General features: G+C 39.5%; 1 protein-coding gene across 3 annotated transcripts in view; it reads left to right on the top strand.

Annotated features, from left to right (window-relative positions):
• The window catches only part of STAG2 (stromal antigen 2), an 80,769-nt gene that overhangs the window by 41,587 nt on the left and 24,588 nt on the right, over positions 1-14,594 (top strand). For all 3 annotated transcript variants that reach the window (XM_048513745.1, XM_048513746.1, XM_048513747.1), the window contains exons 4-15: positions 1,702-1,863; positions 3,634-3,730; positions 5,533-5,609; positions 6,731-6,935; positions 7,569-7,720; positions 8,933-9,006; positions 9,111-9,234; positions 10,849-10,947; positions 11,041-11,120; positions 11,474-11,581; positions 12,857-12,968; positions 14,037-14,154. In XM_048513745.1, coding sequence (XP_048369702.1) covers positions 1,702-1,863; positions 3,634-3,730; positions 5,533-5,609; positions 6,731-6,935; positions 7,569-7,720; positions 8,933-9,006; positions 9,111-9,234; positions 10,849-10,947; positions 11,041-11,120; positions 11,474-11,581; positions 12,857-12,968; positions 14,037-14,154 — 1,408 coding nt within the window. The remainder of the gene's footprint in view (positions 1-1,701; positions 1,864-3,633; positions 3,731-5,532; positions 5,610-6,730; positions 6,936-7,568; positions 7,721-8,932; positions 9,007-9,110; positions 9,235-10,848; positions 10,948-11,040; positions 11,121-11,473; positions 11,582-12,856; positions 12,969-14,036; positions 14,155-14,594) is intronic.

The following is a 14,594-nucleotide window of genomic DNA, read 5'->3' as shown; positions in this document are numbered from 1 at the left end:
CTTCAGTAATAAACATAGGTTTGCAATTGGTACCAACTTGAACATAAGCATTTCTCATTCCATATTTGTAAACAGCCTTTGTTATAAACCTTTGAGCATCACTTTACTCATGACAAATTAATGCCGATGGTCTGATAGTTGCTGCAGTCTTTGACATCTCCTTTTGGGGATTGAAATGTAAATTTGACTGTATCCAGTCTGTGGGCCATTGTTTTGTTTCCCATATTTGTTAGCACATTCTTGTCAAGATTTTGATGGGCTCTATTTCTGTGACTTAGAATAGCTCTAATAATAATCCATCAGCTCCTGATGATTTGTTTTCCCCAATTGCTCTTTGTGCAACTTTCACTTCATTTTCTAAAACTGTAGTTGATTCTTCAAAAGATTCTTCTTGGAAGGAATCTGTCATCCTTTCATCTCTTCTGTATAGTTCTTCAGGGTACCGTTCGCACCTTTTATTTATTTTGTTTTGTTCAGTTAATGTATTTCCATGTTGATCTTTCAGGATGCCTTCCTGTGCTTTAAATTTCCCTTTGACTTCTTGGATCTTGTGGAACAGATCTCTTGTTCTTGCTTTCTTATTGTTCCCTTCTATTTCTTTAAATTATAATAGTTCTGTTTGTGTGTGTGAGTCACTAGAACTCTGCATTTAGACTTTTAATTCTGTTCTATCACCTTTTAATTTTGCTTCTTATCTGTTTTTACTAGCAATTTCAAGAGTTTTCTTAGTCATCCATGAAGGTTTTTCAATTCTTTTGGCTACATGATTAGTCTTTATGCATTCTTTCCTGATTATAACTTTAGTTTCAACCCATAGTCCTTCTGGTTTACATTCACTCCAACTTAGTAATGCAAGTCTGTCTTTTACATCATTGTCAAACTCTTCAGGAATGTTTCTTAGATTGTATTTTGTGACTATGGATATTTTGGTGTTTTTCTTCAGCTTTATTCTAATTTTTGATATTAACAATTCATGGCCTGTACTACAGTCAGTGTCTGCTGTTGTTTTAGCAGATAGAATAGACGGTTCCATTTCCTGCTTCCAGTTATGTATTCTATTTGATTTCTATACTTGCTGTCTGGTGATGTCCAGATACACAGTTGTCTATTTGGTTGCCTGAAACATGTGAGAGTTGGTCAGAAGTGGTTTAACATTACCTTTTTTTGTACAGTAGTATCTTGGGTTAATTTAGTGGCACTGCTGATGTCTATGAAATATATTTCACTTCTGATACTGCTGCTACCCAGTAGCTAGCTTTTAAGATCTCTTTCTCCCATCACCATTGAAACTGTCATCTTTTCTGATTGATCCCTGAAGGGTGTGGATTCATCTTAGTCCAGTGTCTCAACTGTGATCATTTCATCTTGAGTTACTCTGCTTGGAGTTTAGCTTCTTTAGACCGCAAGACCCCAGAGACAGACAGAAAGTTTTCCCTCACATTTTTTCAGTTTTTTCCCCTGGGCCCTTACTTTTCTAGCCATAGTGTACCCTTATAACTCTTTATTTATGTATTTATTTAGAATATTTCTATGCTACCTTCAGAGCCTTGCATGAGGATGTAATGTAAAATTGCAGACATCTGAAAGGTTAATGTTAATGTTCGAAACAGTTTTCTAAAATATGCATACACACTCATTATTACATATCATGGAGTGTAGCCTAATACTTTGAATAACAAACTATATTTACTGTTTATGTAGACCTGCAAAAAGGGGAAGAAAGGCGCAGGAGAAAAGGGGAAAGTTGGAAACGGAGGAGGGAAACCTGGTGGTCCAAATCGAATGAATGGGCATCACCAGCAGAATGGTGTGGAAAACATGATGCTGTTTGAAGTTGTTAAAATGGGCAAGAGTGCTATGCAGGTAGGTCTGCCAAGAGTCTTAAAATGGATGTGCAACTAATTTCAATTTAATAGCTGTAGAAAGTCATCTGTAAGATTGAAACTTTCAGAACTTCAGAGGATTATTAAACCCATATGAAAATCTGGTTTCTGAATTCTGAATATTACTGCAGGTAGAATAGCTTCAAAGATCTTCCTCCTTGTGCCTTCCTGCCTGCATGTTGATCATGACAGAGAGGGTGTTTCTGCACAGCCCAATAACAGCCCCCAGGGACGGTAAAAACACAGTCCCTGGGGCACTGTTCGCACAGCAGGCGCTGCTGCATTGCATCAACGAGCGAGGTTTTTCAAAAGCAGCGTCTTCTACCTGCTGCCGTGCAAACAACAGCGGGTGGAAGGCAGCACCCCCCCCCCCCGCCTTCCTCAAACGGCTCTTACCTTCTCCTGGCTTCCATCACATTGTGGAGGCCAGGGGACCCGCCTCCTGGCCTCCAACTCCAGAGCCGCTGCTCTGGCCATGGGGGCATGCCCCCTGGCCTCCACAACGTGACGGAAGCCAGGAGAAGTAAGAGCCGTTTGGAGACAGCTCAGCCTGTGCGAACGGTCCCAGGGATGCACCCCCGCTTAGCTGACCGTGCAGAAACGGCCAGAGATACTTCACTCTAGTTCTATGCACATTTGTAGGATATAATAAGTTTTAAAGCCCAGTCCAGGGGGTTGTGGGGTGGGGGGGATACATGGTCAGCAACTATGCACAGTATAGCCCTCTGTTTCCAAAGAGATTTGTGGAGTTGTGGGGAACAAAGAGGAGGAAAAACTTAACCAATTGAGCTACAAGCGCCTTATGCAGCTCAATGGACTGCGCCTGCCTTTTTGGTGGTGTAAATCTAAGCCAACAAATGAGGGCATTCCTGAGATGAAAACTCTCAGGAAGCTGAGCAGGCTGCTCCACCCCCAGGAATGCCCCCACCAGTGCCAGCCTGGCAGCAGCATTCATCCTCAGGCTATGTGTATCCACACAGCTTCCTGGTGCTGGTGCAAGTTCCCTGTGCAGTGGCATGTATGCCCACAATGGGGTCACATCAGTTCTGTAGCCTCCCCCCGAATTGCACTGCTAATGTCTGTCTGCGTGTTTTCATGTATTTTGGTAATGTAACATCAAGAAAATTGCAGTGTGAATTCTCACAGATTCTTCTGTGAGAAATTGTTCACAATTAAAAAACAAAGTTGTATCAGAAATCCTCATCTCTCTGTGAGGTGACATACACAGAATAATGAAATCCATCTTTTAAACACTGTACTTCCCAGCAGCTTTTGAAAATTAAGGTTATTTTACTTTGGTTTGCTTCATATATATGGCCTGGTTACTATAAAGGTTCACGCTATTTGAAAGTGGGTTTAGTTGCTATTTCATTCATTTAATTCAATCCACTTTCTTAAGCCTTTAGACTAAGAAATGTTTGTTATGGGATTTGTTTTCTGTTGGTTGAAACAGAAAACATTTTACTGAATATTCATTATGCTTGGAAAAACTAATAGGAAGGTTTACAGAGCAATCCTGTGCAGAGTTATTCCAGTCTTAATTCATTTAAAATCAATGGCCTTATACTGGAATAACTGAAAGATTGTACTGTATACCTCATACAGCCAGTATTCTGTGAGTTAAAAGAAAACAGAAGCTTTATCAATTTTTAGGTTAAAAAATGTGATTTTTGTAACCTTGGTAATTATATGCAGTAGCATCATGCCTTGCTCTCTGTTTTAATGATGACTTCATTTCCTTTTCTTATAGTCTGTAGTGGATGACTGGATAGAGTCATACAAGCATGACAGGGATATAGCACTTCTTGATCTCATCAATTTCTTTATTCAGTGTTCAGGCTGCAAAGGTAAGATTTTATTTTGGAATTGTTACTTTTATATCTGACCTTTTAAATTTTGCTTGCATACCTTTTACATACCTTTGCGTAGAAAGAGTTTTCTCCTTATCCTACACATATTAGGCTTTCCCATCCTGGACAACTTCCTGTCTTCAGCATCCTGTGCTTTTGTAATTAGCTGTCCCTCTCTTCCCTTAGCACCATGTTCTGTAACACTAGTTAAGATTAACCTTTATTTTCCAACAGAGCAGAAGTCGATACAGAGTAGCTCATCTCTACCCTAATACAGAGTGGCTCAATTCTGATGCCACATCAAACTATGTTTAAGGAAGTTTAATTATGAACCATGATTTGTGCTAACTACAGCTTACTAAATTCAGAAACCATAATTGCAGCACTACTTTCCATGTTGTAAGCGTCTATACCATGGATACACAGAATGAAACTAAGGCTCATTCTGCATGGGCCAAAAACAGCAGTGTGAAAACGGTGTGAAAATGGTGTAAAAGGGTTTAAAACAGTGTAAAAGGGTTTATACTGTTTTCACACCATTTTCACACCACTGTTTTTGGCCCATGCGGAATCAGCCTAAGTGTCACAAAACAGAACAAACAACATGAGCTTGTTGGTTATTCATTTGGAAACAAATATTGTTTAGGCTCTAAATGATGAATAGTGAAGATCATGGTTTAACTTGATGTTTGAATTGAGCTGGGTTTTGTGATTAGAGGACATTTCATTTATACATCAGATGACACTTTCCCTTCTGTAATGTGCCTTTTACCTGTAATAGAAAAATTGTTGTTTGAGGTAAAGCTTTTTATAATGACATTTTTGTTGTTTAATATATATGTTTGGGGGAGTTGGCAACTCGTGACCCTGCTAGCTGGCCTGTTTCCTGTTAGTTGAGAGGCGCAGAAGACATGTCAAGGAGAGAAATCCATGTTAGGATGGGACTTGTGACTAGCAGACTTTTTAATAGTTTGAAGCTTTGGAACCTCTGGCTGGAAATGGTGAATGTGGTATCAGAATAAATTTGATTATTGAAGTAATTCTGGGGGTCTTTGGGAATTTAACCAAGTGGGCTCTCAAACTTTAGAACCTCTTTCCTAAAAATTTGCTTGGCTAGCCTGTTTATTAAAAATCTGATTTTGTTTGAATGAGAAGTTCAGAAAGTATAAAACTGTTTCCTGGGTTTCCATTTTCTTATCTGTGGTTCTGAATCTTTGAGAATACTGCATATTTTCAGACAGTTCATTTGGACAAGTACTGCTTGGGTATCCTTAAGAATTTTTTAGTAGTACTTGTGAGAAATAATATGGATTCTATTAAGAGGCATATCACTTCTGGGCCCTGCTGTTAATTTTTCTGCAACTTTTCTGAAGGTTTGGTGGTATATAACATAATGTATAAAATCATTTGATTAAAATGCTGGTGACTTTAAACAAGTTCCAATTTTATCCCAGTTTATGTGTGTGAGAGAGACATTTTATCCCTCTGAGATACTTTAAATGTTTCAAATCCAAACGAATAAGTGTATATGTAAACTGAGATGGTGTGGGTTTTCCGGATTGAATGGCTGTGTTCCAGTAGTATTTTCTCCTGATGTTTCGCCTGCATCTTGCCAGCCACAGATGCAGATGAAACATCAGGAGAAAATACTACTAGAACACGACCATACAACCTGGGAAACCCACGACATCCTAGTGATTGTGGCTGTGAAAGTCTCAAACAATATATTTAAACTGTTTACAGTTTACTGAGTTGTTTTCTGTTATGACTGGTATTAATTTACCATCTTTACTTTGTAGGGGTTGTTACAGCAGAAATGTTTCGACATATGCAAAATTCTGAAATAATTCGAAAAATGACTGAAGAATTTGATGAGGTAACTAATGCGTATTTATAATAGGTTTGGGGGGTTGATAAGTAAAAGCATCATAAATGGACTTAAATGCATGGACTTATATTTTGATCATTGATATCAGGAAATCTTTTCAGGAGATAGCTATGTTTCAAGGGGAATGGTGGCTCAGGCTCGGATAGAAACGACCAGCAGAACTCTAGAAGGCAGACCCTTTTCACTGCAAAATAGAATGTATTTATTTTGTTTCAGTTATCCCAGTGGAAGTCTGAGAAAACAGTTACTTATAGAACTTGGAGAAATATTTAGTTGGAATAAATTTAAAAAATTGCAACATATTCTATGAAAGTACAGTAAAACTAAGTGGTATTGTTTGCTCTGATTGATTCAGTACTCAAGATCAGAAATCACATGCGGTACAACGAAGATGTGAACATTTGAACTGTTTCATACTAAGATCACTCATGTATATTTATATAATTTTTGCTTCTTGTGCCTGAAAGTGTTGTACAGCTTGTTTTTCCTTAACCATTTCCAACTGATTATCTTGAAGAATGTAGAACTGTCTTAGTTTCTGTGTGGATCATAATCTGCCTTGAATAGGTTCTGTGTTTGTGCTGGGGAAAAGATCCCTGCTCAATGCTATACTGTAAGCGAGTAAAGCAGTAAAAGAGGGCAAATTCATGTAGTTTTGCAGGAAACCTGATCTCATCCATTATTGCACAAAACATAATTTCTTTTGGGAATAGCATGTTTTTTTGTATAAACTACCTGTCGATTATCACCAAGGCAGTGTGGTTTTCCTTTCCCAAGATAGTTTCAGAGTAATTATTGTAATTCTTATGAGTGCATATGTGCCTGTTGCTGTGTACATTTTGGATCTGTGAGTTTTTAAGGATGTAGGGAGAGAAGAATTGGCTACATTGTGAAGGTCAAATGAAACCCAAAAACGTTTTATTTGGCAATGCAAAAGCTATCAATGTTCTTTCTTTCTGATAAAAGTCTCCCAGGTATGGAAGACAGCTAAAATGTACATTAATTTTCTTGCTCTTATGTTTCCTCATATCATCTGAATTTAGTTGGTCTGTATTTAAAATATGGAATTACCTAATTGTTGCTCACATATAGATGTTTTCCTGTTGTAGGATAGTGGAGATTATCCACTTACCATGGCTGGTCCTCAGTGGAAGAAATTTAAATCAAGTTTTTGTGAGTTCATTGGTGTGTTGGTCCGGCAGTGTCAGTATAGCATCATATATGATGAATATATGATGGACACAGTCATTTCGCTACTTACAGGACTATCAGATTCACAAGTCAGGGCATTTCGACATACTAGCACACTGGCAGGTAAGAATTTCTGAGAAGAGTTTTTATCCCCTCTGCTTTTACTATTCTACAAGCTCAGCTTCTTCTGCAATTAGTACATTAGACTTAGGGAGGTTTTTTTGGTTTTCAAAGAACTTGGAGGACGTGAGATTGGTGAAACTATTAATATAATGGCTAAGGACAAGTTCTAAGCCTTGAGTAGCACTTTGTTGAATTGGGGATGCTTTCAGGCTGTTGGTCAGCCATGCTTTTGGCATGATAACAGTATGCCTTCAAAAGTGCATAAATGATTCGTATGCTTGAATCATGTCATTTATATTCATCTTTCACTTATTTTAACCATTTATTTTCTAGCAACTATGGTAACGAAAAATAAAGAGCTGAGTTAAATCATTGTTTCACTTTCCCCGGTTGAAACAACTCTTTAAGGCATTTGGCAGAGGCTGTTATCACTCTTGTAACTTAAGGCTGTTTAACAGGAAATGGTACAGAGTAAATCAGAGTTCTTCCCATGCTTCGGAGTGAAGCATTCAGAATCCTTTTTATGTTGAGGGTTTCAGTATGTTTTTTTTCTGAAGTCACTGTTTAATATCAGGATTTTTCTTAAATTATTTAATGTAACTGTTCTCCCCTTTATTATTTTGTACATTTCAGCTATGAAACTGATGACTGCATTAGTGAATGTGGCATTAAATCTGAGCATTAACATGGACAATACACAACGACAGTATGAAGCAGAACGAAATAAAATAATTGGAAAACGAGCTAATGACCGGCTGGAACTCTTATTACAAAAAAGGAAGGAGGTTAGAGGATCTGTTATTTACACTGTTGGCAAGAGGGAAGTAGCTAACAATCAGAGTCAAAAATGGTTTTGAAAAAATTTGGAGAGCATCTACATAATTTATATTCTCATTTACATATACAATCCCTCTGTATCGCTCTTTAAAAAAACCTTTGTACTGATCATTTTCCACATATTGTGATGTAGAAAGGGATGATGTTGACAGTTGATCAGGAGGATGTTTTCAGTTGATTGTGAAATTCATCTTGCCATCTCTTGACCATTGGTATGTATTAAAAGTACATTTCCATAGATCCCACCCCAAGGAAAAAAATATGGGTGAATTCAACAAAAACCTTCCTTTGGCAGAAGCAGGTTTAAAAAACAACACATTTTTATTGCCTTCCCCCTCTGGCACACCATTTTCATGCTGTTCCAGGTGGTCCTCATTTCACAGGAACAGCAATTGAGGGCGTCTTGGGTGGGGGCGGGAGTGGGGGAAGCAGAGAAATCCTGCTCCACTGATAGATGGGAGCATTCAGTCTGAGCTGATTAAGAACATAAGAACAAGACTGCTGGATCAGACCAGAGTCCCATCTAGTCCAGCACTCTGCGACTCGCAGTGGCCCACATGCAGGATGTGAAAGCAGTGGCCTTCTGCTGCTGTTGGTCCCGAGCACCTGGTCTGCTAAGGCATTTGCAATCTCAGATCAATGAGGATCAAGATTGGTAGCCAAAGATTCTGGGCATACATCAGTGTGTACTGAGAAAGTTCCCTGATTTGTACCGTGAGACCATGTCCAAAGTGTATCTGTAGATTCGAAAGATGAAAGAATTCTGCATCTGGGTATAAAATCAGTGGGTATACTGATGGCCCTTGTGATAGCAGCTTACCTGTTCTTATAAACTGTGACTGTCCCAACAGTAGTTGCTGTTTTTGAAACATGTTCTCAGCCTTTTCATTGCCATAATTGCATACTTGCAGTATGTGTGGGTTTTTTTTATTCCTGTCAGCCTTATAGTATATATAATAGTATTGTACAGTAAAACTTGATTGCCAGGGTCCTAGAACCTGAATATTGTTTTAATTTCACTGGAGAAAATTGATATTTAAGCAAAAAAATCTGTGTTCTGACCTTTATTAAAATAATCTTAAAAATCATACCAGTGTTAAGTAGAAGTTATAAATTTGTAACCTTGAGTGTAATCATTGCTTAATACTTGTGTTTTTCAGCTTCAGGAAAATCAGGATGAAATAGAAAACATGATGAATGCAATTTTTAAAGGTGTATTTGTTCATAGGTATAGGTGAGTTCAATTCCTGTGCACCATGCACTCCTCTAAACTTTGCATGGTAATATTTCTTACATTTTGTCACTTGTTTGCATCTTCTACCTCTTATTCTCTTACAGAGATGCAATAGCTGAAATAAGAGCAATTTGTATTGAAGAAATTGGGATCTGGATGAAAATGTATAGTGATGCCTTCCTCAATGATAGCTATTTAAAATATGTAGGGTGGACAATGCATGACAAGGTAAGGAGCTTGCGTGCCATATCTTTTCCTGTTCAGAAGCCGTGCAGACTTTCATGAACTAAGAGTTTACAAAACAAGCCCACGCACCCCGCTTTATTTGGTTTTCATATTTTTGGAGAGATGAATTGAAATGAACTGCTCAAAAAAAAGATGTTTTATTTTACATTTCAAGAAGTACAGGCAAAGGAAGTATCGAACAAAATATTTCTGAAGTCATTGGCAATTATAATGTGGTTGGTTTGTACACTGACTGGAATCCAAAGAATCACGCATCTAACTCTGTTTGTGTTTTTGAATAGCATTAGCTATGTCTATGCCAAAGAGACTTTTGATTGTTAACCAAGTTTTTACCAGTCAGCAGTACTGAAATGTGAAGGAGCGTGGCCATAATACGGTCAGTACACATGGCCACTACACCATCGCCTGCTTAGCGCTGCTGCAGTGGCCAGGGCCATGGCAGTATGCTGGATGCTCTTCTGCTTCCTGCTGTTCCACAAGAGTTGAGTGGAGGAGGAGCAGGTAAGGCATCCTAGCTAGCTCTGACCATGGGCACCTTTCACTTGACATGGCACCCTGCTATAAGAGAGTCTCATCTTTGGCTGCCTTGCCAATGCCTAATGCAATCTTCTGGCCTCAGAATTGGGAAGGCAGTTAAGTAACTCGTTTCCTCTCCTTTTCCCTAGGCTGTCTTTGCAACACACTCCATTTCCCAGTCAGAGCTTAGCCCACCTGTTCCCCTGGCCACATGTGGCTCTAGGTTTAGACCCAATTTGCTTCTCCCTCTCCTTCCCAGAAGTCATAAAAGCTGGAGAATTGCCTGTCCTCTTCCCCCCCGCCCTTGCCAGATTCCCCCCATCCCTCTTTGCCTCAGCATTTCCCTGTTTATCCAGCCCAGCTTCCCTGCAGCATCTGGATGAGTGGCACCGGTTGATAACATTATTGATGGTTGCAGCAATTTTGTCCAAGCTGCCATTGCCATCTTCACCCCTCTTCAACCTTGCTTTGTTTCTGTGGCCAGTCTGCTATCCTCCAGCTGTGTCTTGCCCTTCCTGCCTACCAGGACCTTCAGGACAGGATGAGTAGGGTTCTCCTGGTTCTCCTGCATGCCCATCTTGTCAGTTTCATAACAAACTGAGTTTGGGGAAGCCTCCAGCCCCTGACAGGTGCCCATGGTGAGAAACGTATTCCTCGTTGCATCAAAGTCAGTCATGGAGGAGCAGGTAGCATTTCTTGGCCACCTTGCATCTGTGGCTGTCGGTTATTTGGCAGTAGTCTGAGAAGGTGGTGCCCATTGCAAGGACCTGGAACTCTTCCACAGTTGTCTGCTGTTCAAGAGCTGGCATCAGAGAAGTGGGCTGCAATCTGGTATGCTAGTTAACTTTGTCAGTTGCTGGGTGCCAGATAACAGACTTAACTGTATACCTTTGGAACCCAGCCTCTGTTGGGTTAGGTTCATGTTGGTGATATTTTTCATTGTTATAATCAGAACTACTGATTATTTTTCTATTGACAGAGCAGTAGAAAACCTGGAGAACTGATGAGCTGTAATACACGCTTATTGAATATGTTGTGTTTAAAACCCCACATACTTTATTCTATTTTTTTCTGTTTTAGCAAGGGGAAGTAAGACTCAAATGCCTTACCGCTTTGCAAGGACTTTATTATAATAAAGAGCTTAATTCCAAATTGGAACTCTTCACCAGTAGGTTCAAGGTCAGTATTCTTTGATAGCCTTTTTTTTTAAAGCATTCTATACTTCTTGTTTTTAACATTTGCCATTTTCCAAACTGTTTTGCCTCTCTTCAGGATAGGATTGTATCTATGACTCTCGACAAAGAATACGATGTTGCCGTACAAGCAATAAAACTACTTACTCTTGTTTTACAGTAAGTATTTCAGACGAGTCATTAATATCAATCTATATCTTGTTGCTTCGTTTAGGAGGTTCTTAGAGTGGTTGAGACTGTGGACTCTGATTCTCTCTTCTTCCACATGAAGTCTTTGGGTGACCTTAGACCATTTCCTTGAGTTGTATGTTCTCAAAAAGGGAAGAAAATCTAGATGTACACAACTATATATATGATTAACTGTTGACACTTAAATGTTATATTTCAAAGCAGGAAGATAGGTGGTTGCAATGATCTTAAAATTCGTACCCAAACTTGGAGGGTATTTTTAATTACATCCTTTATTTTCTCCCCTTAATCGTCTAAATGCAACTTTCCCCCCCAACTTCTAGGAGTAGTGAAGAAGTTCTGACTGCAGAAGACTGTGAAAATGTCTATCATCTGGTTTATTCAGCTCATCGGCCGGTGGCTGTCGCAGCAGGAGAATTTCTTTATAAAAAGTAAGGGGGGGATAATTGTTTGTATAGGTAAAAAGTAAAGATGACCCTGTGCAAGTGGGATGTTTGGCCATTGCCTTCCCTCACACTTTATCCCTAGCAAGCCAGGTATGCATTTTACCGACAATGTTGGGATGGAAGGCTGAGTCACCCTTGAGTCAGCTACCTGAAACTGACTTCCGTTGAGATTGAGCTCAGGTTGTGACCCGAGCTTTGACTGCAGTACTGCAGCTTACCGCTCCTTGATATGTATAGGTGCCTTTTTGAACTGTGTAGTACTTCTGTAATTACAGTATCTGTGTATGCTAAAACGTGTTTCTCAGTGCATCCCGGTTTGAAAGCATTTGATCCAGTGCTAACTACTTTGAATAGAGTAAATGTCATCCAGTCTCCTCCCATCCTTATATTTACATCCCCATTACTTGTATCATTCCAATTCAAGAGTGGTTGAAGTGTTAGCTTCAACAGGATATTACTTATGTTGAAGTGGGGTAAAACTAATTCAGTCCATACCCAAGCAGTGCTATTCCAGATGGTTTATTCATAACGTTTCAAGGAAATTGAAGCCAGTTGTTTAATTCCAGTTTCTCCTGGTCCTGTTGCAGGGGGAATGAGTGGGGTGTCCCCAGATAGCACTTCTTTATGGCTCAGTTATTCAAAACCATGGTCAAGAAAACATAATCTGTTTAGAGTGATGTTTGAATCGACAAATTGTTCTTTACGGTCGACCTGTAAGCCCTGATACAGTAGAGTTGGTTCCAGCCTTAGTTAGCCATGAAGTTGAAGTGACTGACTAGATATGGCCATGGCTTTGCTTCGGGAGGCCACTGGACCTAACAGATCGACTGTTGACTGATAGAAAAAAAGAAGAGGCTGCCATAGCATGTTGTGATCATCTGACCTCGGGAACTGTTTACTGATCCTGAAAACATACAATAATGAAACTTTTGCTTTTAAAAATTAGGTCTATACCTGGGGTATTGTGTGGTTTCTAGGCTGCATGGCCATGTTCTAGTAGCATTTTCTCCTGACGCTTCGCCTGCATCTGAAGATGCCATCCACAGATGCAGGCGAAACGTCAGGAGAAAATTCTACTAGAACACGGCTATACAGCTTGGAAACCACACAACACCGCAATGATTCTGGCCGTGAAAGCCTTTGACAACACATAGGTCTATACTTTTTGTAGATTGATACACAATATTTTTTGTGGGGGAGGAGGGGTCTGATAGAAAGTGAATGTTTAATAGATTCTCTCCCCCCCCATCTTGCTTAAAGGCTTTTCAGTCGCAGAGAACCTGAAGAAGATGGGATTCTCAAAAGAAGGGGAAGACAAAGCCCAAATGCGAATCTTGTCAAGACATTAGTATTTTTCTTTTTGGAAAGTGAGGTAAGTTATTCTTGTTCATTTTCTGTAACTATACTCGACAGTATCATTTTATGGTCCTTTCTCTCTCGCATGGATAGTAAGTCAAATTACAGTTCATCTTTTGCTTAGTAAGAAGTATCTGACAAATGCACAAAGTACACAAATCTGCTTGATTGAACAGATTTTACTGTTTTCCACTAGCTAGGATGTCGTATTATTGAATAAGCAGCAAATATTTCTTTAGCAAGCCAGTCAGTTGTTCAGAGTGCTGACTATGCCATTTAAAGTTTAAGGCTTCATCACTTGTACATAGTTCAGAAGGAGACCTTGTTGGTCTGCAGTAGAACAGTTAGACTTGAGTCTAATAGCACCTTTGAGACCAACACGATTTTCAGGGTTACGAGCTTTTGAGAGTCAAAGCTCCTTTTTGCAGATGTGAGTAGGAATAGAGAGCTCTGGGTCTTTATGTTCCAGTCAGAAGGTGGAAAGGGTGCATATTGTAATCAACTTGATTAAAAACAAGGGGAAATGCTAATTTTCTGCTGCTAAGCATCTGTAGTGAGATAAGAATCCTGTGTCTCTATTCTTTGGGGGTCCCTTGTTCTGAACCTGTAAATTAGCTTAAATTCAGGGCTTGTACCTGGGTAGCCCAGGTTGTTAGCCTAATCCCGTGGTGGCGAACCTTTGGCACTTCAGATGTTATGAACTACAATTCCCATCAGCTCCTGCCAGCATGGCCTAATCTCACCAGATCCTTCAGAAGCAAAGTAGGGTCGCCCTGGCAATTATTTGGATGGGAGACCTCCAAGGCATACCAAGATTGTGATGCAGAGGCAGCCAATGGCAAACCACCTGAATATCTCATGCCTTGAAAACCCTACTGGGGCTCACCATAAATAAGCTGTAGCTTGAAGCGGGGGTGGGGGTGGGGGTGGGGGTGGGGGACCCCTTGGGTCATAGTCTACAAACTATTTTCTGACATAGTGCCAGAAAATGCTTAAAAGCAGTGCTCAAACTCCGTACTTGCTTTGGAGTGCATGTGGAATTGTTATGAGATAAAATGTTAAATACAGATAAATAATTTTTTAGTTACATGAGCATGCGGCTTACTTGGTGGACAGCATGTGGGATTGTGCAACTGACCTCTTGAAAGACTGGGAATGTATGAATAGTCTTCTGTTGGAGGAACCACTCAATGGAGAAGAACGTAAGAACCCATTGTTTCCTATCCTCCCCTGAGCCTTTTTAGTGTTTTCACCACTATGTAGAAGTTTAATATAGATGAGAAAGCAAAATCTCTGTGTAGAACGCTGATGTTCCCTGGCATTTGTTTTAATATGCTATGTATCTGTTGCCTTTTACATGGAAGTAATCCCATTTCTGTTGGTAAAACTTACTCTAAAGTTAGTATGTGCAGCTTGTAGTCATGCTAAATTTTTTAAGTGGTTTGCAAACTTGAATCTTAAATTGGGTTACATATTTCTTCCCCTTCCCTGTTTTTTGCTTAATTCTATTGTGATAGTGGCAAGAAATATGAGGTGATCATTGTAAGATTAAAGTCTAAAATACCGTAGTATTCCACTGTTCAGCAATGACTGTAACTCTAGCTCTTGTGATGTGTATCTGAGTTGTCATATACAAGTATGC

This window comes from Sphaerodactylus townsendi, linkage group LG13 (genome assembly GCF_021028975.2).
Source record: "Sphaerodactylus townsendi isolate TG3544 linkage group LG13, MPM_Stown_v2.3, whole genome shotgun sequence".
Classification (NCBI taxonomy): Eukaryota; Metazoa; Chordata; class Lepidosauria; order Squamata; family Sphaerodactylidae; genus Sphaerodactylus; species Sphaerodactylus townsendi.
This window is presented reverse-complemented; position numbering and strand designations above follow the sequence as displayed.